General features: G+C 42.4%; 1 protein-coding gene across 2 annotated transcripts in view; it reads left to right on the plus strand.

Moving 5' to 3' along the window:
* TUBGCP3 (tubulin gamma complex associated protein 3) overlaps positions 1-26,345 on the plus strand; it is a 108,261-nt gene that overhangs the window by 16,483 nt on the left and 65,433 nt on the right. For both annotated transcript variants that reach the window (XM_053309636.1, XM_053309635.1), the window contains exons 6-8: positions 8,975-9,147; positions 24,790-24,908; positions 25,616-25,741. In XM_053309636.1, coding sequence (XP_053165611.1) covers positions 8,975-9,147; positions 24,790-24,908; positions 25,616-25,741 — 418 coding nt within the window. The remainder of the gene's footprint in view (positions 1-8,974; positions 9,148-24,789; positions 24,909-25,615; positions 25,742-26,345) is intronic.

Genomic DNA, 26,345 nt, shown 5'->3' on the forward strand with positions numbered 1-26,345 from the left:
CTCCACCAGACAATCCAGGACGTGGGGAAGCCCTCCACAGAAGAGGACTATGGATCATCCTGATTCTGAGGCTGGGTCTGTTGCAACTGATTATCCTACTGATCCATCTCCAGATAAGAATGTTCAAGCCACGCCTTCAGCTTCACCAAGGAACTGAAGGCCTACAATGTGCCGGTATCTGAAATGGCTGAGGCTTTAGGTCTGGAAAGAAAAAGAAGCAGACTCTGGCATTAAAGATATTTTTAATAGCGGTTTAGACTTTATGATAGCTTCCCAGTCAGCATAACCAGTTGCTCTACTCATGCTCCCAGTAATCTCTCATGCTGCTTAGTCAGCATGGCAGACACGCAACACTGCCACACCAACCTCTAAAAGATTGGAAGGCCTTTACTGGCCTTCCGGAGGATGACTGTTCTTTCTTGTTGAAGCATCCCTACACCGAATTCACTAGTGATAGACTGCTCGACCTCTACAAAATCTAACCACAGATATTCTGTGCCAGTAGTCAAAGAGGGCCACAAAAATGACAGCATTAGACAAAGGTTGCATTCAATGGCATGTTTATCTATGTAACCTGCATGGCAAAATCTCACTATTCTGTATGGGAGAAGTTACACCAGGATCTTAAGGATCTCCCAGAGGACTTTGAAGAGAGATTTGTAGATAACTTTGTAAAGTCCACTGACATCACTCGTCAGCACCTGAGGACTGCCAAGCACTTGGCAGAAACAGTATCGGGCTTTAGCAATTGCAGTGTCAATGAAAAGGCATGTTTGGCTATGCTCTGCAAACAGAAATGAAAAAGGATATTGAAGGCCTTCTCTTCAATGGCTTGTTCAATGAGATGACAGATAAAACCATGGATAATTGTTTTTGTTTTTTTTAAATCTAAGTATTATTTATTATTTATTTGATTTGTATACTGCCCTTCAAAAATGGCTCAGGGCGGCTTCCAATTAAAACAAACCACTAAAACAGTAAAGAGCTAACACAAATTAAAAAACAATTTAACAATTTAAAAACATTTTAAAACAATTAAACAATTACAGTGATTTAAAACCCTGAAATCGGGTTTTGAATTTTAAAATAGACCAAATATTAACACAACACCCCCCCCCCCAATTTAGGAAGCTGAGAAAGCTTGGGTGAAAAGATGGGTTTTCAGATGTTTTTTGAAAATTGCCAGAGATGGGGAGGATTGTATCTCAGCAGGGAGCGCATTCCACAATCTCAGGGCAGCGACTGAGAAGGCCTTTCTCTGTGTAGCCACCAAACTGGTCGGCGGCAATTGGAGATGGACCTCCCCAGATGACCTCAATGGGCGGTGGGGCTCATAATGAAGAAGACGCTCTCTTAGATACCCAGGGCCTAAGCTGTTTAGGGCTTTGTAAGTTATAACTAGCACTTTGTATTTTGTCCAGAAACTTATTGGCAGCCAGTGTAACTCCATCAGTAAAGGAGTAACATGGTCTCTCTGAGATGACCCAGAGACCAGCCTGGCTGCTGCATTCTAAACCAACAGAAGTTTCCGGACTACATACAAAGGCAGCCCCACGTAGAGTGCATTACAAAAGTCAAGTCTGGAGGTTACCAACTGATGTACCACAGCTTTGAGGTCATTGATCTCGAGAAACGGGCACAGCTGGCGTATCAGCCAGAGCTGATAGAAAGCACCCCTGGCCACCGCCTCAACCTGAGAAACCAGAGAGAGGTGTGAATCCAGAAGTACTCCCAGACTGCGAACCTGTTCCTTTTAGGGAAGTGTGACTCCATCTAGAACAGGCAGATCAAAATCGTCTCTAGAGTTCTGACCCTGCACAATACCTCCGTCTTATCTGGATTCAGCTTCAGTTTATTCTCCCTCATGCAGCCCATTACTGCTTCCAGGCAGGCATTTAGTTCAATTTAGAATTGAAAACCTTACCCATTTATGCAGGCATAAAACATACTCCTGCAACTTCTATGTGAATTGAGGAGGTAAAGGTTTTATTGGTAAATGGAGTGAATGAATGAATAGCTTTATTATGTTCATTGATCAGTTATATATACACACACACGATACTACATTCAGATAAGAAGTAAATCATACAGAATACACAAACATAGAAGCCTCATGTAACAACATCTAAAAAGAAGGGCTAGAGGTTAGCTGTTGACGGATCTTAACAGCAGCTGCACAAAATTTGGCAACCTTGTAGGTGGCAGAAGGTTTCTTATTTGCAAGGACCAATGTGGTGTAAAATTCAACAGTTCAGCTGGAAGATTGTGCTAGCAAGGGAGAAATAAAACTGTACCGGCTATCATTATAAAAAGGACAAAACAGCAGCACATGGTGGACAGATTTAACCTCCGCCACAGATTCTACCTGAGCCACAGGAACATAACTGACTGGCCAGAGGGGCTTTCAGAAACCTTCCTGATAAGACCACTGATGGTAAGGCATCATATCTTGCTCGGGAAAACCCTGTGATGGCTCAGTAAAGAGAGGGGCAATAGCTAGCTAGCAGGTGCCTGGTTAGAGTCACCAAGGCACCCTCTTGTGGCCTCCAGGATGGAGCTTTCATCGTTCTGATGTTCAATGTCCAAGACCCTCTATTTGAGGCTCTCCTTGGCCTGACTGTAATCTAATAATGACAAATGTTCAGCAGAGAGGCTGAGTGATGACAATTTATCCGTCAGTGCTCGTGTCCAGGTGGATTGAAACTTATCGGCCAACATAAGAGGGATCAATCCCGGAGGGGAGAAATATATCCTAAGCCAATAACTGAGGATTAAAATCCATGCTTTTGTTTGCACCTTCTGGAGGCCTGTTTCCAACCTCAATGCTACGTTGGAGATACATCGAAGGGCCCTGAATACTACTCTATGAAACTTAGATTGGATTATCTCCAGCAGTCAATAGTTAGGGTAGGGGCCCAGTTGTGTGCCATACAAAGTAAACAGAGTAATTGCTCCTGTGTGGTAGATGTGTCAGAGAGAAGGCTTCTACTCCTATTACTTTCAACTTGCGAAAGAATTTACCGTAGGAAGTGCAGTATACCAATACAATGTACTTCCATTCAGTTTTTCAACTGCACCGAGAGTTTTTACAAAGTGGATGAGTGCTATCACAGCTCATTTAAGGATAGAAGGCATAACGGTATTTCTGTAGCTTGACGATTGGCTCTTAACAGCAGAGAGCAAAAGCAAGTTATGTTCCCAGATTCAGTACGTACTTCATCTGGAGCATCTAGGTATCCAGATGAACTGTAAAAAATTCCTATCTGGACCCTTTGAAGAGAATATAATACACTGGGTCAGTCTTGGATGTACAAACAAAAAGAGCATACTTACCAAACAAACGGTTCCTGTTCATACAAGCCCCAATTCACACTTTCTGGGAACAGCTAGTGCAATCAAATTCATTAAATTCAGAGACTACTGGGACTCATAGCTTCATGCAGTGTTGTAGTGCAGTCTTTCTGATGATACATACCCTTCAACTGTGGTTCCTCCTTGTTTTCAGGTCCAACATCCATAGTCAACAGATGAACTTGTGTATCTCTACATCGGTAAAGAACACCTTGCAGCGGTGGACTCTAGATAATAACTTGTTATGGGCGGGCATTCAAGGTTCTGCTTCTTACAGTGAGAGTCAGATGATCAATCCTTTACAGGGTGGGGTGCACTCTGTTAGGGCTGCAGGATGCAAGGTGTCTGGGGAAGGCAGCAGAGGAAGTTTCATCCCAAAGTGACGCACATAGGGACAAAAAACCCCGGTTTCAAGTAGATGCTGATGGGAGTTGAGCTGTCACTGACTGACCAGGAGAGGGGTCGTAGTAGAAAGCTCGTTGAAAGTGTCGACTCAATGTGTGGCAGCTGTGAAAAAGTAATTCCACGCTAGGGATCATTAGGAAGGGGATTGAAAATAAAACTGCTATTATTATAATGCTCTTATACAAAACTATGGTGTGGCCACACTTGGAGTACTGCATACAATTCTGGTCACCACATCTAAAGGAGGACATTGTAGAACTGGAAAAGATGCAGAAGGTGGCAACCAAGATGATCAGGGGCCTAGAGCACCTTCCCTGTGAGGCAAAGCTACAGCACCTGACGCTTTTAAGTTTAGGAAAAAAGACTACTGTGAGGAGAAATGATAGAGGTCTATAAAATCATGCATGGTGTGGAGAAAGTGGAGAAAGTATAAGCATGCATATGTATTCAGTACTTGGTTTGGGCCCCTTTTGCAGCAATTACTGCCTCAATGCGGTGTGGCATGGATGCTATCAGCCTGTGGCACTGATGAGGTATTATGGAAGACCAGGATGCTTCATTAGCGGCCTTCAGCAATTCTGCATTGTTTGGTCTCATGTCTCTCATCCTTCTCTTGGCAATGCCCCATAGATTCTCTATGGGGTCAGGTCAGGCGAGTTTACTGGCCAATCAAGCACAGTACACTGTATACTTTTCAGAGGTCCGATATTGTTCTATTCTTCATTCCTTGTCTTCTTGGTTCCATGTAATATTCTAATTTTCTGAGATTGTGGATTTGGGGTTTTCATGAGCTGTACGCCATATCATCACAATTATAACAAATTAAGGCTTGACTTATCTCGCTTTGCATGTAATGCATCTGTCTCATATATCAGTTTCACCTTTTAATTTGCATTACTGAAATTAATGGACTTTTGCACGATATTCTAATTTTCCGAGTTTCACCTGTATTATTTTTAAAAATGTAGCCCCTTTGGGGGGCTTCCTAAAGGCCGTGAAGGGGGAAAGGGATCCATCTTTTTTTTTGTTTCTCTATGTAAACCTCTTTGGAAACTTTTGTTGAAAAGCGGTATATAAATACTTATAGTAGTGTAGTAATAGTTCCTTGCTTATATAAGCATAGTTCCATGCTTTATACGACATACCTTTTAAAACAGATGCTGCCCCATCATCAAAAGTTTAACCTGCTTGTAGAAGGAGAGTTACACTTTGGCAAGGGGTCCTTCCCCAAGTGTAAAGGGTATTTGTGTAAGTACAACATTCCTTCCATGAGTAGAAGAAGCTTTTGATGATGGAGTGGCATGCACAAAAGGTTAGGTTGAATCCTAACATTTTTCAATTCTTTCTGCTGAAGACAAGTGCCGTTTAAACCTCATATGGCTAGAAGAATGAAGAAGCAGAGGGTGTATAAGTACAATGTGCTCATGATTACTAGTAAACAATTTCAAGCAATATTTTTGCTCAGAACTTTAGATAGTAAGGATTGCTATTTAACAGCAGCGCTCTTACGTTTCATTGAGCAATAAAGTGGAATTTTCTAGTCAAACATTCTCCTAAGGTGCCATGTGGAGGCAGTCATCATATTAGTGCTTTCCTTTTGTACAAGTGCAGTCAATTTACTAGGTTACCAAACAGAGTGATTACCTATTTTCTGAGATCAGGACTGACCAATTGAACAAAAAAGCCCAAACTTAACAAAACCCCATGCCTTGGTATTCTCTTATCCTTTCCCTAGTTTCAATTTATCCTTGGATAAATTCTTTACAAGAAAGAGAAGAAGCAAAATGATTTGCTCACCAAATTACTGTCTCTCAGCCTAACCACTGATGTGTTGTAAGAATAATAGATAATCCCATGTGCTCTGCCCCAAGGTCTTGTAAAGAAGGCAAGACACAATGATAAATAATATCAGCAGCTAAAGTTTTCATCCATTTGGACATATTTGCAAAGATTTAGATTAATTGCCAAAGAGGCACAAGTTTGACCTTGCTCCAACAGGAGGCCCTGTTGGAGCAATTGCCATGCTAGAAATACAGGCAATCTACCATAGCAGAAATGAAATTGCCTGTTTGACTTAGAAAGGTAGTCCTTAGGTAGTTCCTTCCCTTGGTATTCTAGCAAATTGTCTGTGCTTATAGATAAGAGGAGATGCTATTTTGGATGTCTTGACTGCTTCCCTTTGCCATCTTAGAAACTGATAAGTAGAACAGGTCAATTTACTGAAAATAGAACTTTTTATATCTTGTCAAAATTGGTTTGCTGATACACCCAAAGGTGAGACACCCAAAAGGTGTAAACATAGGTTTGCAAGCATCCTTTGTCTTGTCTAGATTAGAGGTGTGCATGGAATGGGTTTTGCATTCCATTCCGAGCTCGGAACACTCTGAATGGAACACAAAACAGCCTGAACAATCTGACCCAAACACTGGTGTTTTGACAGAACAAGTCTGTTCCCTTTGGTATATTCCAGCTTAATTTTTTTTTTAAAGGATAGAAAGGGTAGTGTAGGGGGGCAGCAAGAGCTACCTTTTAAAATTAAATTAATGGAAGCATTTACAGGTATTTTTTACAATTAAATAATTGAAGCTCTCTCTCTTACCACAGCAGTAACACTGACACTGTTCAAGCCTCTGCCATGGTGCTCCAGTTGGCAATCCCACCTGGTGGCAGCACATCTCTGACGAGAGTTCGGCTGCCCTTCTTAGCAAGTGCATGGAGGCCAGGCAAGTTCCATTTGGAGACGTGCCACTATGCGGGATGCGGTCTGGGGTACCATGGCAGCTTGCACAGTGCTCTTACCACGGGTGGTAAGAGAGAACTTCAGTTAATTTAATGTTAAATGTACCTCTTGCCTCCCACAAGCGCTGCGCTCACTATCTTAATTTTTTTTTTTAAAGCTGGAAAACTTGGAAAATTCCAAACAGAATGGGCTTTTTCCATTCTGAGCTCGAAACAGGACCACCTTTTTAGGGGTGTTCTGTTCTGAGCTTGGAACACTCTGAAAATTCTGGACATCCCTAGTCTAGATTCACACTTTAGTATGGAAAGCAGGAGATGTCTAAAATGTCAGTCTTTAACATTCCTTAAGTGCAGTGATTTGTCATATCCTAAATAATCATGGGCATCCTGCTGAGGTGAAACACTCCTTGTTTTTATAATTATGGTAGAATTTACCAGTTTTCACTCCAGAACTATTTACTTACTAGCAATCTTTATTTTTTAAAAAAAGATTTTCATTTGTAATACTGAATTAATAGTAGTTACCATATATACCTGAAAAGGAGACCCTGAATCAGTGTTCTCTCTAATTTTTTTCATCTGTGTGTGGAATGAGTTTTGTTCTGGGTGGGAGTATCAAAGCAGTGTGTGCATACATGCATTCAAAGACACCTTCCCAATTCAACCTGAGCAGGATCTAAAATTAACTGAGCAGACAGCAAAAAATGTGTGACCGCAGGGACGTGCACGTGCCTTAGAGGGAACTCTGCTCTGAATGCCTTAAAAGATAGAGGCTAAATACAGGTTACACCTGTATTAACGATGTTCACAGAACCACGGTGGGGAGGCTCGAAGGCGGCAGCGGTGCTGCTGCTTTAAGAGCGGGGGAGGGTGCACTTTCCCCTCCCACCGCTTTCCCCCCACGGGCGTCTGTTTTTTTAAAAGCCCATTGGGATGGCAGCATACCTCCCTGCTGCCCCGTTGCCCCCATTTTATGGATATGATTGGAAGCCTCCAACATGCCTGTGCTGGCATGCGCAGGCACGTTGGAGGCTTCTGGACATATCTGGAAAACTGCAATGGGGCGACAGGGAGGTATGCTGCCACCCCGATGGACTTTTTAAAAAACGGACGCCGGTGAGCGGAAAGCGGTGGGACGGGAGGGGTAAGTGCACCCTCCCCTGCTCTTAAAGCTAGATGCCCCCAGCTGTAGAAGGCCCATAAAGGGCCCACCAGTTCTATGCACATCCCTAACCAGTATTTACCCAAAAGAAAGAGGAGTCTGAATCTGTGATTAAATCTTAGATTTAATAGGAAAGAACTGGGGGAAAACCTCATCTTAGTTTTGGGTAAATATAGCAGAATGGGGAAGTTGTAGGCTTTAAATGTATAGTGGGAATAAGGCATTGTGGTGAGTAGGGGAAATGGATATTTATTCTAGACTGCTTTTAGAAACAGGTGCTTATGCATTGTTAAGTACTGAAGTACAACAATTACAATACTTGGCAGTTCATCAATTGGTGGTCTGTTACATTTTTGAAATCTTATGCTTTATGTGTGCAGAATAAACCTGAAATGCTAATAATTTGGAATGATATCCTTTTGTGTGCTTCATATACTTTATTCAACTATTATCAAACATGCAAATAGCTTTTCTATATAGCTTTCAAGAACTACAAAATAGTAAATTCTTTCTCAAAAATAATTGGAGTACTGTGTACAGTTCTGGTCACTGTGTCTTAAGGAGGACATTGTAGAACTGGGAAAGGAGGCGCAGAGGAGGGCAACTAAGATGATCAGGGGCCTGGAGCACCTTCCTTATGAGGCAAGGCTACAACATCCTGGGGCTTTTTAGTTTGAAAAAGAAGCGTCTATGGGGAGACACGATAGAGGGGTATAAAATTATGCATGGAGTAGAGAGAGTGGACTTAGAGAAAATATTCTCCCTCTCTTGCAACACTAGAACCAGGGTCATCCGATGAAGCTGAAGGCTGAGAAATTTAGGACTGACAAAAGGAAGTGCTCTTTCACACAGTGCATAATTAATCTATGGAATTCTCTGCCACGGGATGTGGTGATGGCCACTGGCTTGGATGGCTTTAAAACGGGCTTAGACACATTCATGGAGGACAGGTCTATCAATGGCTACTAGTCTGAGGGCTATAATCCACGTCCAGCCTCAAAGGAAAGATGCCTCTAAATATGAGATGCAGGGGAGGAACATCAAGAGAGAGGGCATGTCTTCACCTTTTGCTTTGGGCTTCCTGGAGGCATCTGGTGGGCCACTGTGTGAAACAGGTTGCTGGATTAGATAGGCCCTGGGCCTGATCTAGCAGTGGTGTTCTTCTCATTTTACTAGCAACACTTCTTGCATTTACTTATTTGTGGACTTGAAATGTGTTTAACTTTCTGAAACTCTGGGCATTTTAGAGGAATTATAACAAACTCAATAGCTGTCCTAATATATTATTATATTAATAAAAGCTTTCATCCACATTAGACAATCCTATCAACGTGCAGGAGTGGGAGATTGCCTTCGACAACAGCTAGGAGCACGGCTTGCATGGACTTTAACTGCAGGCCAGCCTACTTTACAGAATTCTACCTCAAAAGGCCTTGCAACCATTGTTTCACGCAACATGCCAAAGTCAAGGCGGGAAGGAGACCTAAGTGGTAAGCAAAATGTATTTTGATACTGGTTGATGTACTTCACAAGAAAATTGTATGTTCCATTCTGTGAAGAACTGCTAGCAGAATAATTAGATGAATAGATGATTAACTTCTGTACTGAATATTTTGTCTGTATTATAAATGTAATTTAAATGTACCTCCAGCGTTAATTTGCTCTGAGGCCCAAACTTATTGTTGCATGCCATTTTTCCCATCACTTTTTTCTTTTTAACCAAAAGCTGCCTTGGGCTTAAGGGGAGAAAAGTGTACATTTCCACACAGGTGGGCAATGTTGAGCAGATTGGTCAGAGAAAAAAGGGATAAGCAGTGCCATTCCCCACTCCCTGGTTGCTTAAACTTACAGCATCCTGAGGCTGATTTGGAGGAATGAATGAATGAATGAATGAATGCACACACCAACCTGTCACAACTATTGGGGCTTAAGGGCAATACTGTAAGTTGATCTTCATTCATAGTCAGCACAATTAAAGTTGTATTATTATTATTATTATTACTATTACTATTAACTAACTATTTACTCCTTTTACTTGAAGCTGTTTACATAGCAAAAGAAATTAGGAGATGGTTCCTTGTCTCAAAGGGGCTCACACTCTAAAAATCTAAAGCACTATCCTAATTGCTTTCTGTGTAGTTTGACTTTTTAAAACTAATGGGCCAAAATACAAAAACCCACATAACTAATTCCACACATCTAAGGGGTTTTCAGGCGTGTGTTTGTCAAATAGCACTTAGCTATGTACATGGCAAACTACATTTTTTCAAAAGCATAGTGTGTGGGGTGTAGGGTGAGGGTCAATTGTTCAAGAAAAAGTTAAAATATCACTGGAGAGGTGGTGTTCATATCTAAAGCACTTATTTGGATGGTAGTCATTATATGAATAGAGGAAATAATTAAAGGGCTAAAACCCAAATAACTGATAAATTCAATGAATCAGTTTTTTGCTATTTTGTAATAAGTTTACATCACCACTTTTGGGGGAGGAACACAGCAGAGGACCCGTGGGGTGATGCCAGAACACTGACTTTGGCCTCTGAGACAGTAGTAAGTATATTGTATCCAGTAACCTCAATTCGCAGCCACTTCTCCTGAGGCCAGTCATAGGGGTATGGCGCCATGAGGTAGAACATCTGCTTTGCATGCACAAGGTCCCAGGTTCAATCCTGGTGTGAGGACACATTATTTATTAAAATTCTAATAAATAAATTATTTATTAATTTATTTAAAATTATTTTTATTTAAATAATTTAAGTGTCTCACTATGGGCTTGGCCAAAACCTCAGAAGAGAGACTTGGGTTCAGAAGAAAAGGTCCTCCCAGGCATTTACTCTAATGATTCAAGAAAATTATTATTTATTTATTACATTTCTAGACCACCCCATCCAAAAGCTCTGGGTGGTGCACAAGAAGTTTAAAAAACATAAAAACAAAAACCATTTAAAACACACTGCTTAAAACAATATAAAAATAGTTTTAAAACGGTTCAGAACCATTTAAAACCAATTAAAATACTTAAAAACAACTTAAAAACTTTGGAAGGCCAGGTCAAAAGTATGTCTTTAGGGATCTCTTAAAGGCCAACAACAAACATAAATTACAGATATCTGCCAGGAGTGTATTCCATAGGCCAGGAGCAGTTACAGAGAAGGCCCGCCTCCGAGTCGCCACCAGACGTACTGATGGTAACTGGAGACAGACCTCTCCAGATGACTTCAACATGCAATGGAGATCATACAGAAGAAGGAGAACGCCTTCTTCTGTATGATCTCCATTGCATGTTGAAGTCACCTGGAGAGGTGGCACCAGTTGCCAGATTTGGCTTATTTTAAGCCAAATTTTGGGTTACGGCCCATTTGACCCACAAGTATACCCCTTAGGTTCTGGCAACGCCCTGGACCCAAGCCATTCAGGGCTTTAACGGTAATAACCAGCACTTTGTTTTTTCTCCGGAAACATATTGGTAGCCAGTGCAACTGTTTTAAAACAGGCATAATTTGGTCTCTCCAGGATACCCCAGAGACCAGTCTGACTGCCTCATTTTGAACGAACTGAAGTTTCCGAACTACATACAAAGGCAGCCCTATGTAGAGCACATTGCAATAGTCAAGCCTGGCCATTGTGGCCAGACTCTTACTGTTCTCCCGCAAACTGTTTATTAAGCCTTACCACATATCAAAGAAAGGAAGCATTAGAAACAAGGTAATTGAGCTGGATGAAGGTGCTTGGATTTCTAGTGAAATCTGAGGACCTTGTACAATCTAATACAATTATTTTTATACCCTCAATCACAATAGTTGTTTACTGCTTTCTAATTCGATCCCCCCTGCTTATTATTTTACTTTTCTCCCCAGTTTTGTTATGCATACTATGTCAATGAGCAGGATGTCTGTGTTTATCTGTTTTTCTGCCTCCATGTTGAAATGTAATCGCTACCTGTTTACCACTTATCAGCACAATAACTGCAAAACATTTCTGGGCAGAAGCCACAAAACATGGCTGACCATCTTATAGCTGCTAATAAGGCCTTTGCTGAAGTTTTGTCAAGCTAAATACTCTTCATATCAATAGTTATTGGCAAAATGTTTCTAATAATTGTGTAATTAAAAACCTCCAACACTGGCATCTTCAGATAGGGCTGGAAAAACTCCTGCCTGAAACACTGTAAAAGCTGCTGCCTATCAGCGTAAACAGTACTGAGCTAGATGGTACAATGGTCTGACAGTATAAGGCAGCTAATTATGTTCTTTGAAGGGGCTCTGCTTATCCTCGGTGTTTTCCCACCCCTCCTTCCCACACAGATCTTTCCCAGCATTTCAAAAGTTGCTTTTATAACTGTCTGTAAATTGATAGTTCACTCTCCCATGAACATCACCCTGTGATGACATCATCAGCTGTCTTCCTGCTGCTTTTGCAGACCCTGCTTCCCACTACACTCATGCGTGATTCTCTGGGATCAGTGTGGCAGCTGCCTTTCTTGGGGATTGGTAGAGATTTGATTTCACTATTGTAGTAGCATGGTTTTCATTTAAAGTACGAAGAGCCTATGTGGGTCTAGTGATATTGCTCAAAATCACAAGCAACATCAAACTGGATTTTTAAAAGTGCAAAATAAAGTGAAATGTGGACCAGGTAATTATCACTGAATTTTAAGAGCGATTGCTTGAAGGTGCCCAATTTAAAATCGCTGCTGTAGCTCAAAGATAATTCTTCTGTTTACCAAATTGTTGATACAGTTTTTTTAACTCAGAAGAGAGGTTCATCTTAAGAGAGTGTAAATAATCTTGTAGAATACTCTGTATTTTCTCAATAACTTTCAGGAGAAATAGTCTTGTATAAAATATGCCCTTGCTTCCGCTACTAAACCTAAAGTGTTACAATCAAATTGAATTCCTCTATTTTTAGGCATAAGCAACATTAAAATCCAGGTGATTCTATGGTGACACAGATACAATTTGATGTGAATAAAATATTGGATAGCAATGGCTTACCAATATAGAAAAATCCATCTCCATTATTTTATTTTATTTTATTTTATTTTATTTTATTTTATTTGTTCGATTTTTAGACCGCCCTTACAAAATAGCTCAGGGCGGTTCACAAAGATCAAAGACCCTTTAAAACAATTTAAGAGCACTGGAAGGCCAGGCCAAACAGGTAGGTCTTTAGGGCTCTCCTAAATTCCAATAAATAGCAATAGCAATAGCACTTACATTTATATACCGCTCTATAGCTGGAAGCTCTCTAAGCGGTTTACAATGATTTAGCATATTGCCCCCCAGCATTCTGGGTATAAAGAAGTCAAATTACAGATGTCTGCAGGGAGCGCATTCCATAGTCCAGAAGCAGCTACAGAGAAGGCCTCCCTCTGGGTCGCCACCAGACGAGCTGGTGGCAACTGGAGCTGGACCTCCTCAGATGATCTTAGCGTGCAGTGGGGATCAGACCGAAGAAGGCGCTCTCTAAGGTAACCTGGACCTAAGCCATTCAGGGCTTTAAAGGTAATAACCAGCACTTTGTATTTTGCTCGGAAACATATCAGCAGCCAGTCAGCTGTTTCAAAACAGGCATAATATGGTCTCTCCGGGTTGCCCTGGAGACCAGCCTTGCTGCCGCATTTTGAACTAACTGAAGTTTCCGAACTACATACAAAGGCAGCCCCACGTAGAGCGCATTACAGTAGTCAAGCCTGGAGGTTACCAGCTGGTGCACCACTATTCTGAGGTCATCCTCCTCTAGGAATGGATGCAGCTGTCAAATCAGCCTAAGCTGATAAAAAGTACTCCTGGCCACAGCCTCCACCTGAGATACCAGAGTGTAGCCTGGATCCAGGAGTACCCCCAAGCTGCGTACCTGCTCCTTCCGGGGGAGTGTAACCCCATCCAGCACAGGGAGATCTAACTCATTCCTCAGATTCTGAGCCCCTACAATGAGCTCCTCTGTCTTGCTTGGATTCAGCTTCAATTTGTTATCCCTCATCCAGCCCATTACTGCCTGTAGGCAGGTATTTAGGGAATGAATGAATTTCTTGATGAAGCAGATGAAAGAGAGAAGTAGATTTGGATGTTATCAGCATACTGATAACACCCAGCACCAAATCTCCTGATGACCTCACCCAGCGGTTTCATGTAAATATTGAAAAGCATTGGTGACAGAATGGAGCCATGAGGGACTCCATATAACAGCTCTCGTTGAGAAGAGCAACTGTCACCAAGCTCCATCATCTGGGATTTGCCTGAGAGATAGGAGCGGAACCACTGCAGAGCAGTGCCTCCAACTCCACCAGGCGACCCAGAAGGATACCATGGTCGATGGTATCGAACGCCGCCGCAAGATCCAAGAGGACCAACAGAGTCATACTCCCTCTGTCGATTCCCCGGTATACAGGTGAAACTCGGAAAATTAGAATATCGTGTAGAAGTCCATTAATTTCAGTAATGCAAATTAAAAGGTGAAACTGATATATGAGACAGATGCATTACATGCAAAGCAAGATAAGTCAAGCCTTAATTTGTTATAATTGTGATGATCATGGCGTACAGCTCATGAAAACCCCAAATCCACAATCCCAGAAAATTAGAATATTACATGGAACCAAGAAGACAAGGATTGTAGAATAGAACAATATCGGACCTCTGAAAAGTATACAGTGTACTGTGCTTGACTGGCCAGCAAACTCGCCTGACCTGACCCCATAGAGAATCTATGGGGCATTGCCAAGAGAAGGATGAGAGACATGAGACCAAACAATGCAGAATTGCTGAAGGCCGCTAATGAAGCATCCTGGTCTTTCATAATACCTCATCAGTGCCACAGGCTGATAGCATCCATGCCACGCCGCATTGAGGCAGTAATTGCTGCAAAAGGGGCCCAAACCAAGTACTGAATACATATGCATGCTTATACTTTTCAGAGGTCCGATATTGTTCTATTCTTCAATCCCTGTCTTCTTGGTTCCATGTAATATTCTAATTTTCTGGGATTGTGGATTTGGGGTTTTCATGAGCTGTACGCCATGACCATCACAATTATAACAAATTAAGGCTTGACTTATCTCGCTTTGCATGTAATGCGTCTGTCTCATATATCAGTTTCACCTTTTAATTTGCATTACTGAAATTAATGGACTTTTGCACGATATTCTAATTTTCCGAGTTTCACCTGTAGGTCATCCATCAGGCCGACCAAGGCTGTCTCAACCCTATAGGTCGTTCTAAAGCCAGTTTGAAATGGGTCTAGATAATCAGTTTCCTCCAAAACCGCCTGGAGCTGGTCGGCCACCACCCTCTTGATCACCTTGCCCAACCAAGGGAGATTAGAGATTGGCCTATAATTATCCATCGCCAAGAGATCTAGAAAAGGCTTCTTAAGAAATGGTCTAATTATTGCCTCCTTCAAGCATGGAGGCACCTTACCCTCCCTCAGCGATGCTTTTTTGATATTCACCGGGCCTCCTCGAATAATCTCCCTGCTAGATCGAAGCAGCCAAGTCAGGCAAGGGTTCAGAGAACAAGTGGTGGACCGCACTGCTCCAAGCAGCTTGTCCACATCCTCAGGGATCACAGATTGATTTATTGTGTTTGTGTTGTGCCAGTAAAAAACATTTAGTTATCCTAGCTGGCAGATGTAACAGAAAGAGCAGATGCATTCTGCCATTATATAATGTATGTAGCTGCTACTAAATAAACTCATATTCTAAATTAAAAATGGTTTATAAAGAAAGCAGATGGATTTTGTGCATATTAAAAACATTGAGTATGTAGAAGACCATAGGGAGAAAATTACTTTGATCTTAGGTTTGTTATTTCAATCTACATGGAAGAAATCTGAGAACTGAATTTATTTCTTTAATAATCCAGAATTTAAGAATCTGAAACTCAAGATTCAGAAGTGTTTTATTGAAGAGAGCCATATAGAATAAAGTCTAGAAAATATTTATTTTTTGATTCAGTATTCCAAAGACCAAATTTAATTTCCTCATCAAGGTTGAATAAATCAGCAAGAAAACAAGGGGAAAAGGACAAGGTACATTTGTTAGGGCAAGACTTTTCTAAGTTCTGATTTCTGGTTGGCTAGGGGTTTGTTTTTGATAGGGCAGTTTCAGTTGTGCCAAGAGAGACAGTGGGTGGGGATTAGCTGCAAGTGAGTCACACAGTTTGTGGGCGGGGCTACATTCCTGAGGTGGCTCAGTTTGGAAGCAGCTCTTGAGAATACAAGACTCAGACTAGGGGAGCTTTGCTACTCAGAACTTTGGGGAAAGCAGTTAACTAACAGATATCAAAGGAGTTTTGCATTGATTTTAGTAGGAAGTGTGCAGGAAGGCGCCCAAACGGTTCCCCTTTATCACAAAGGAGACACCCAGTATGAGGAGAAGGTGAGTACTACCTCACTTTGGCAATTTTCTTGGAGTACAGAGTTTAAAACTTTTAATTAGCTGACAACTGCTGCTAAGATCTTGTTTTTGAGTAAACAAGCTCTATATTCTAAATGGCCTATAATACCAGTTATGGCAGATGGAGTGCTTTCCAGTGTATTGCACAGAGTATTGCATGTACAGGTGAAACTCGAAAAATTAGAATATCATGCAAAAGTTCATTAATTTCAGTAATGCAAATTAAAAGGTAAAACTGATATATGAGACAGACGCATTACATGCAAAGCGAGATAAGTCAAGCCTTAATTTGTTATAATTGTGATGATCATGGCATACAGCTCATGAGAACACCAAATCCACAATCCCAGAAAATTAGAATATTGTGAAAAGGTTCAACAGTCTAGGCTCCAGGTGTCCCACTCCAGTCAGCTAATCAATCCATAACACCTGCAAAGGGTTCCTGAGCCTTTAAATGGTCTCTCAGTCTGGTTCATTAGGAATCACAATCATGGGAAAGACTGCTGACTTGACAGTTGTGCAGAAAACCATCGACACCCTCCATAAGGAGGGAAAGCCTCAAAAGGTAATTGCAAAAGAAGTTGGATGTTCCCAAAGTGCTGTATCAAAGCACATTAATAGAAAGTTATGTGGAAGGGGAAAGTGTGGAAGAAAAAGGTGCACAAGCAGCAGGGATGACCGCAGCCTGGAGAGGATTGTCAGGAAAAGGCCATTCAAAAGTGTTGGGGACTTTCACAAGGAGTGGACTGAGGCTGGAGTTAGTGCATCAAGAGCCACCACACACAGACGGATCCTGGACATGGGCTTCAAATGTCGTATTCCTCTTGTCAAGCCGCTCCTGAACAACAAACAACGTCAGAAGCGTCTTACCTGGGCTCAAAACAAAAAGAACTGAAAGTCCTCTTTTCTGATGAGAGCAACTTTTGCATCTCATTTGGAAACCAAGGACCCAGAGTCTGGAGGAAGAATGGAGAGGCACACAATGCAAGATGCTTGAAGTCCAGTGTGAAGTTTCCACAGTCTGTGTTGATTTGGGGAGCCATGTCATCTGCTGGTGTTGGTCCACTGTGCTTCATTAAGGTCAACGCAGCCATCTATCAGGAGATTTTGGAGCACTTCATGCTTCCTTCCACAGACGAGCTGTATTGGGATGCTGACTTCATTTTCCAGCAGGACTTGGCACCTGCCCACACTGCCAAAAGTACCAAAACCTGGTTCAATGACCATGGGATTACTGTGCTTGATTGGCCAGCAAACTCGCCTGACCTGAACCCCATAGAGAATCTATGGGGCATTGCCAAGAGAAGGATGAGAGACATGAGACCAAACAATGCAGAAGAGCTGAAGGCCGCTATTGAAGCATCCTGGTCTTCCATAACACCTCAGCAGTGCCACAGGCTGATAGCATCCATGCCATGCCGCATTGAGGCAGTAATTGCTGCAAAAGGGGCCCAAACCAAGTACTGAATACATATGCATGCTTATACTTTTCAGAGGTCCGATATTGTTCTATTCTTCAATCCTTGTTTTATTGGTTTCATGTAATATTCTAATTTTCTGGGATTGTGGATTTGGGGTTCTCATGAGCTGTACGCCATGACCATCACAATTATAACAAATTAAGGCTTGACTTATCTCGCTTTGCATGTAATGCGTCTGTCTCATATATCAGTTTCACCTTTTAATTTGCATTACTGAAATTAATGAACTTTTGCACGATATTCTAATTTTTCGAGTTTCACCTGTATGACAGTCTGCCTGAGGAGCAGAAGGTATGGTTGTGCGCTTGGTGTAAAGAGCTCCTGGCACTCAGGGAACAAATGTATTCTCTCAAACCAAGGTGGCTGAGCTGGAGAAGCTTGGGGAAGCAGAGAGGTATGTGGATGGGACTCAGGGATGAGATAGAAGCATCCCACTCGCAGGCGGATAGCTCCTCTGCTATCCTGGAGAATGAAGGTCTCGGGGAAGGAAGACATCAGTCTGAGGAAAAGGGGAATACTCCCTTAGAAGGACCCTTTCCTTGGGTGATAAGCCCATATCTGCTGTGCAAGAGCATACTCCTCCAGGGGTTGGGGGGGCCTCCTAGTAGTGGTTAATTCAGTCGTTTGGGGCATAGAGAGATGGGTTTGTGACCAGCTTCTAGACTGCACTGTGACCTGCTGCCTGGTGTGAAGGTTGCAGTCGTCACACAGCATCTAGATCAGGGATTCTCAAACTTGGGTCCTCAGGTGTTATTGGACTTCAATTCCCATAATCCCCAGCCTCAATGGCCTTTGCTTGACGATTATGGGAGTTGAAGTCCAATAACACCTGAGGACCCAAGTTTGAGAATCACTGATCTAGATGGACTGTTAGGTAGTGCTAGGGAGGATTCAGGTGTCGTCGTGCATGTCTTCAGCAACGATGTTGGAAAGTACAGTCAGGAGATCCTGGAAGCCAAATTTAGGCTGCTAGGTAGCATAGTGAAATCCAGGATTCCTGGGGTAGTGTTCTCTGAAGTTCTACCGCTTCCACATGCAGGGCTAGGGAGACAGATGGAGCTGAGAGGTCTCAATGTGTAGATGAGATGATGGTGCTGGGAGGAGGGGTTTAGCACTGGGATACACTTTGGGACAAGCAAAGCCTGTGCAAAAGGAATGGGCTCCACTTGAACCAAGATGGAACCCAATTGCTGGCGCTTAAAATAAAAAATGTTGCAGAGCAGCTTTTAAAATGATGCCTGTGGATTGAAGACAGGAATTGGGTGGTATCTAGTTTGGCAAGCAAAATCTAGGGTGCAAATGTTTCAGAAAATGCAGAAGGGGACAGAGTAGAACCAGGATTAGAGCAGAGAGAAAAACATGACAGCTGGTCAAAAAGGCCAAATGACTGTAAGGGAGATAGCACATGCCAACATCAGGTAAGAGACACTGCATATACGTGTTTATATACCACTGCCAGAAGCCTCCAAGCCAAGATGGGTGAGCTGGAGTACTTCATTGCTAATGAAAATGGAAACCTGATGGAACAGTGAGAATTAGTGGGAGACTGTTATTCCTGGATACAAACTCTACAGTAAGGATAGGGAGGGGAGAACTGGGGGCAGAGTAGCACTGTGTATTAACCAAGGGATAGAATCCAACAACCTAGAAGGACCTGAGTCCTCCACAGAATCATTATGGGTGACAATACAAGGACTGAAAGGAAATGTGTTACTAGGGATGTGGTATTGCTCTCTGGATCAAAATGCTGAGAGTGACCTAGCGTTGGAGAAGCAAATCAGAGAGGCATCAAGGAAAGACAGAGCTGAAATAATGGGTGACTACAATTATCCTTGCATAGACTGGGCAAACTCATGTGCAGGCATTAACAGAGAGGCCAGATTTCTAGACATGATAAATGACTGTGCCTTAGAGCAGGTAGTCATGGAATCAACCAGAGAGAAGGTGACCTTGGAGAATGGGGGATCTGGCAAACTATAGGTCGGTAAGCTTAACCTCTGTGCTGGAATTGATGGGAAGTATTCTTAAGGACAAAATTATTAAATATATAGAAGAACAGACCTTGCTGGAAAGGAGAACCAACCTGGCTTCTGCAAGAGCAAGTCTTGCTTCACTAACCTTCTGGAGTTCTTTGAGGGTGCCATCTGGGATGTCCAAATTGACATAGTATGCCTGGACTACCAAAAAGCTTTTGACAAAGTTCTGCACCAAAGGCTCTTGAGTAAGCTTATCAGTCATGGGATAAGGAGAAATTCTTGTTTGGATTGGTAACTGGTTGAAGGACAGGAAAAAGAAGATAAGAATAAATGGACACCTTTCACAATAGAGGGAAGTAAGAAGTGGGGTCCCCCAGGGATCTGTACTGGGATCATTGTTCATAAATCATCTAGAGGTTGGGGTAAGCAGCGAAGTGGCCAAATTTGTAGATTACACTAAACTATTTAGAGTAGTGAAATCCACAGCAGATTGTGAGAAGCTCCAAAAAGATATCTCCAAACTGGCAAATATGGTTCTTTGTTCCTAAGTGTAAAGTAATGTATAATGTATATTGGGGCAAAAAAACGCAACTTCACATGTACACTGATGGTGTCTGAGTGACTTACCAGGAGAGAGATCTTGATGTCGTGGTGGACAGCTTGTTGGAAGTGTTGACTCAGTATTCAGCAGCTGTGAAACAAGCAAATTCCATGCTAGGGATCATTAGAAAGGGGGTTGAAAATTAAAATTAAAATGCCTGTATACAAAGCTGTGGTGTGGCCACATTTTGAGTACTGTGTACAGTTCTGATCACTATATCTTAAGAAGGACATTGTAGAACTGGACAAGGTGAAGATAAGGCAAGGCCTTATAAGGCAAGGCCAGTTTAGAAAAAAGATGACTGAGGGGAGACATGGTAGAAGTTTATAAAATCATGCATGGTGTGGAGAAAGCTAATAGAGAGAAGTTCTTCTTACTCTCACATAACACTAGAACCAGGTGTGCACCCATGAAACTGATTTCCAACAAAAGGAAGTACTTCTTCCTTTTAGGAAGAACAAAATTTAGGACCAACAAAAGGAAGTACTTCTTCATCCAACACATAATCAGCTTCTGGAATTCTCTGCCACAATATGTGGTGATAGCCAGCAATCTGGATGGCTTTAAGAGTGGTTTAGATAAATTAATGGAAGACAGATCTATCAAGGGCTACTAATCTGAGGGCTATAGGCCGCTTCCAACCTCAGAGGCACCAGTTGCAGGGGAGTAACAGCAGGAGAGAGGGCATGCCCTCAGCTTTTGCCTGTGGGCTTCCCAGAGGTATATGGTGGGCCACTGTGTGAAATAGGATGCTGGACCAGATAGGCCTTGGGCATAATCCAGCAGGGTTTTTCGTCTGTTCTTATGTAAGGACACTGTAGAATTGCAAAAAGAGTACAAGAGGGCAACCAAAATGATCAGGGTTCTGTACCACCTTCCTTATGAGGCAAGACTACAGCATCTGACGTAAACCTCCCTGAGCCTTTTTTGGAGGGGCAGAATGTAAATTCTATCTATCTATCTATCTATCTGGGGCTTTTTAGTTTGTAAAAGAGGTGGCTATGGGGAGATATGATAGAGATGTATAAAATAATGCATGGAGTAGAGAGAATGGACAGAGAACTCCTCACCCCCACCCCGCCATTGCAACACTAGAACAAGAGGTCATCCCATGAAACGGAAGGCCAGGAAATTTAGGACCAGCAAAAGGAAGTACTTTTTCACACAGAGCAAAATTAATCTATCAAATTATATGCCATGGGTAGGGATGTGCACGGAACCACGGAGGCGCGGTCCGGCACTGGGGGGAGTGTGACTTTAAGGGCAGGGAGATAGTACTTACCCCTCCCGCTGCTCTTCCCTCTCCGGCGCTCGACTTTGCTGAAATGTTTTTGGGGCGGCAAAGTTCCGCCCTGCCCCCATCGTTGTCTGCAACAAGTAGAAGTTGGCGCTATGCATGTGCCCGTCGCGGTGTGCGCCTGTTGCCGGCGCATGCACGCTGCATACATGACGTATATGGCGCACACACGCCGCAACAGGCACATGCGTAGCACCAACTTCTACTTGTTGCAGACAACGATAGGGGCAGTGGGGAAACTCTGCTGCCCCCAAAACCTTTCAGTAAAGTTGAGCGCTGGAGGGGGAAGAGCGGCGGGAGGGGTAAGTACTACCCCCCCGCCCTTAAAGCCACACTCCCCCCCCCGCCAGACCGGCCAAAGTCCGATCCATTCCGTAGGCCTCTTACATGGCCCCGGACTGGTTTGGACACACTCCTAGCCATGGGATGTGATGATGGCTACTAGCTTGGGTGGCTTTAAAGGGGCCTTGGACAATCTCACAGATGACAGGTCTATCAATGGCTACTACTCTGGTGGTTATAGGCCACCTCCAGCCTCAGAAGCCAGATGTCTCTAAATGCCAGTTGCAGGGGAGTAACAACAAGAGTGAGAGCATGCCCTCACCTCTTTCTGTGGGCTTCTCAGAGGCATTCGGAGGGCCACTGTGTGATACAGGATGCAGGACTAGGGCCTTGGGCCTGATCCAGCAGAGCTGTTCTTATGTTTTGTTTCCAAGTGTTTGTTTTGGAACAAACCTTTCCTATTTGGAATAGTGGCTCTGTAGTAGTAAGATGACGATGATGGTTAGTTAGCCTCCCCATAACAAATTGTTCTCTGGTCGGCTTACAATACACATTTAGTAATTTATGATTACTAAACATCTGTTTTGTAAGCTCTGGGTGGCTTACAACACAGATTTGTGTAATTTAGTATCTGTACTGAATAATGACCAGAGTGTGGATAGCAAATTAAAATGGAACTCAAATCTGGTCTGTGTAGGTGTGCTTCACGTTATGTTTTTCTGAGAAAATGGTTACTGAAGAATTCTCAAGCTTTCTCATAGTAAACTTCATTGTTCAAACCTTTTCAAGCATAGATGTGAACCAATTACTTTGAACTAGAATCTGTTGAAATCAATGAGATTTATTTTAATACAAGTGCATTTTAAGATTGAGGTAAAGGAATAAGCTACAGTATGAAAGTAATTTTTTTTTACAGTGCTGAACTAAAGAAAGAGTTAAGCAGAACAGAATAAGAGTTCAGCTTAAGGTAGGAAATCTATGGAGTGGCACAGATGTTACATAAAACCATAGTTTGGCAGAGGAACCTCTCACACACTCCACCCCCACCACCACTTTGCCGCTCCCCTTACACATTCCAATCTCTTTGCTGTGTTCTGGGTTCTTTGCAAGCCATGGATTACTGTTTTGTTTGAACAGGGAAAACTGACTTTCTGATAAACCTTGGAGCTAGGCAAAGGGATTGGAGATGAGGAGAGTGGGGTGCCGGGGATGCAGATGTCCAAGGCTTCTGACTTTTTAAAGTAAAGTGTGCCTTCGAGTTGGTGTTGACTCCTGGTTGACAACACTCCGGTGTCGACGCCCTGTGATTGTCTTTGATCAAATACAGGAGGGGTTTATCATTGTCTCCTCCCGTGCAGTATGAGATGATGCCTTTCAGCATCTTCCTATATCACTGCTGCCCGATATAGGTGTTTACCATAGTCTGGGAAACATACCACTGGGGATTTGAATTGGCAACCTCTGGCTTGGTAGTCAAGCCATTTCCCCGCTGAGACATTAAGTGGCTTATTCTGCCTTTTTCATTCTTGGTTAATTCCAACACATGAATTGGCAATAGTTGCTTCTGAACCACACATTTATATGACTGAGATCAAGTTTACTTTTTCTAACTTTACAATTCTGAAGACTACAATTTGTGGTTCACTGGCCATAGTGAACTAGTGGAACTTGTGAGTCAGTACACTCTGAATCTTGCTGTGTGACATTCCTTTGCCTTCAAGGAAGGATGGCTATCCATTTGGCTTAGTCCTTTTTAGTGTATGCATGCATTTTTCAAGGTTGCTTTTATTTTGTCCATTACTGTTGCTATTTAGAGGGCCACATTCTTCTTTAGTAATACAATGTATGTGTCTGTCTCTGTTTTTTCTTTTCCCTATACAGAGGTGAATGTCAGGAAGTGTCTTGTGTGACATAAATTCCTGTCACACAAAATCCAAATTCCTCTTTGTATTGACCAAGAAGAACACTTATTTAAACTAGTAATTTCCATACTACAAATGGGCAATTTTAAGTATATGGTCAAGAAAGAAAAAGATCTCTCTTGTAAGAGGAGCAAAATAACAATAATAAATTCTGTTCAGGAGTAACCTCTTCCTAATAAGTCAGAGAAATGTAGAAGTATTCCGACAAGATCTCTTTGAAAAAACATTAGGAATTTTCTAGGAAACTTTAATGTCACTTAACCAGTCCTTGAAAATATTGCTGTAAAGGTCCTCATAGATGGCAGAAATGTTTTGTTGAACAGACCACTCAAAGCAGGACAATGACGAATTTTACTTGAGACAGTAGGTTATTGTGCTATGGGCTGTTGCATCAATAGTCTTGATTCAGCAAAGGAGATCTGCCGAGGGAAGCATCCCAATCCAGGATCCGCTAGTTGTTGCACACAATTAGTTGCTAGGGATGTGCACAGACTGGTTCAGAGGCACTTTTATAGACCTCTGAACCGGTTTGAAGGTCCGATGGTTTGGCTGGTTCGATGGCGGGGAGTTACCTTTAAGGAGCAGGGAGGGTGCTCCTCCCCCCCATCGGCGCTGTGCTTAAAAATGGTCCTGCGGGGCGGCAGCATACCTCCTTGCCACCCCGGTGCACATCAGACTGGAAGTGCCTGGTGCGCTTCCGATGCGTATTGGGGTGTCGAGGTATGCTTCCACCCCGCTGGACTGCTTTTAAGCACAGTGCTGGTGGGGGGGGGGGGAAGAGCACCCTCCGTGCTCTTTAAAGGTAACCCCACCGCCATCAAACTAGCCATTGCTGGTTCTGTGCACATCCATACTGGTTGCATGTGACTATAAGTGAATCATGAATACATTTCAGTGATGACCATATGAGCAGCAAAGTCTATTTGAGAAGTTGGATATGACTTTCTCTGAATTGAGTCATTTTAAAACTAAAAAATAATAGTACATCTCTGGCACTACTATAATTTGCTATGGAACATTTAAAACTGCAACCCTATGCATGCTTCCCTTGGAATAAGCTCTAGTGAATTCAGTGGGACTTGCAGCCAAGTAAACATAATTCCAGTAAGGCTGTTAAAAATGACAAATGTGACTATTGGATTTCCTGAAAATGACTTAATTTTGTTTTCCTTTTTCAGGTTCTGTTGAAATAACTGAAGCATATCTTGTGAGAGACATTTTGTACGTCTTCCAGGGAATAGATGGCAAAATAATAAAAATGTTCAATTCAGAAAACTGTTACAAAGTAGATGGAAAGGTTTGTGTGATGATCTTACACTTGTTTTTATCTAGGTAGGCAGCATTCAGGAAGAGGGGTTAAACTTCAAAATGGAGTCTCTTTATCCCCTCTTCTCTCCCCACTGCCCCAACCCATGCTTTTATAGATACAGCTTTTAGAAAGCTGTATGTGAGCTGCCATGAGCATTCCAGAGGAATGTTTTAAAAAAACAAAAACAAAAACATATTCCATACAGTCAGCAGCAGTCTGTAGATCATTTGCAGATCAATTCTCCTTATGGAGGAACATTTAGAGACATTCCTTACTTAGCAGGATTCTTATATCCTGCTTTTCAACAAAATGATTCTAAAATGACTATAGGAGCCATAGATCTTCATAAGTAACTGAAGGCTGCTTTCCCTGAAATGTGTGAATTGCAGGAGTGTTCCTTCAAAGGCATTCTGAAGGAGCTGAAACCCTATTCTTTTTGTGATAATAGTGCTTCCTGGGAAAAACAAGTAAAAGAAAGACATCAAATAATATATTGATAATGGGATCACATAGGAAATGTGCAGGGCTAAAGATCCTCTTACATTTGACAATAGGACACAATCAACACTTTGCCAGATGAGAGAAAAACCTAGGGGGAAATTATCCTTATGACATAGCTTACTCATTGAGGCTTTGTTTTGTGCTACACTTTTTAATTGTTACATGTAATCAGCATTTGTTTCTTAATACTTTAGGTGAGCCTTTCAAAGTCTCTGAGAGATACTACAAGCCGTCTTGCTGAGTTAGGGTGGCTGCATAACAAAATAAGGAAGTACACAGACCAGAGAAGTATGGACCGGGCATTTGGACTAGTGGGTCAGGTAGGTGGGCTTCAAAGCATGTTGAACTACAGGCCAGTGCGCTCTCTTTCTGGCCTGGTTTAGACATCGCATGGAACCATGGTTTAATCTTGCAGGATGTTCCCGAGCTTCAGGTGTGCGTGCTCCCCACTCTCTATGTGTAAGGAATAAAGGATCTGGGTTGTGATCTGGTAACATCCATAAAAGTGGTTTCTGCGCCTGGGTGGAACACTTTGGGTAGAAATTGTTAGCTCCTCGTGGCGCTGATCAACTGCCCACTGTGTGTGCTTTGTGCCTGCTGATATTGACGGTTTGGTACCTCACATCTCAGTTTGTTTCTGACCGTCAGTGTGCTTGGGTCTTTAGTGATCTAGGCTCCTCAGAAAGTATTTTAATGTTGGATATTTGGACTTGACCTGGATTTGGACTGGACTTGGTTTACGGACTGTCCTTTGGATAAGTAAAGTAGTACTTATTGTATTTGAACTTGGACTGGTTGGATTTATTCTTTGTTTTATCTCAGCAAAATGTTTGGAAGGTATATGAAAACAGACTGTTTGACTTAACGATATTTGGGTCCTTTACAAGCCCCAAGCCTATAGGGAAAAAAACACCTTTAAGAGGT

The sequence above is a fragment of the Hemicordylus capensis genome, chromosome 3, assembly GCF_027244095.1.
Source record: "Hemicordylus capensis ecotype Gifberg chromosome 3, rHemCap1.1.pri, whole genome shotgun sequence".
In the NCBI taxonomy this organism is placed as follows: domain Eukaryota; kingdom Metazoa; phylum Chordata; class Lepidosauria; order Squamata; family Cordylidae; genus Hemicordylus; species Hemicordylus capensis.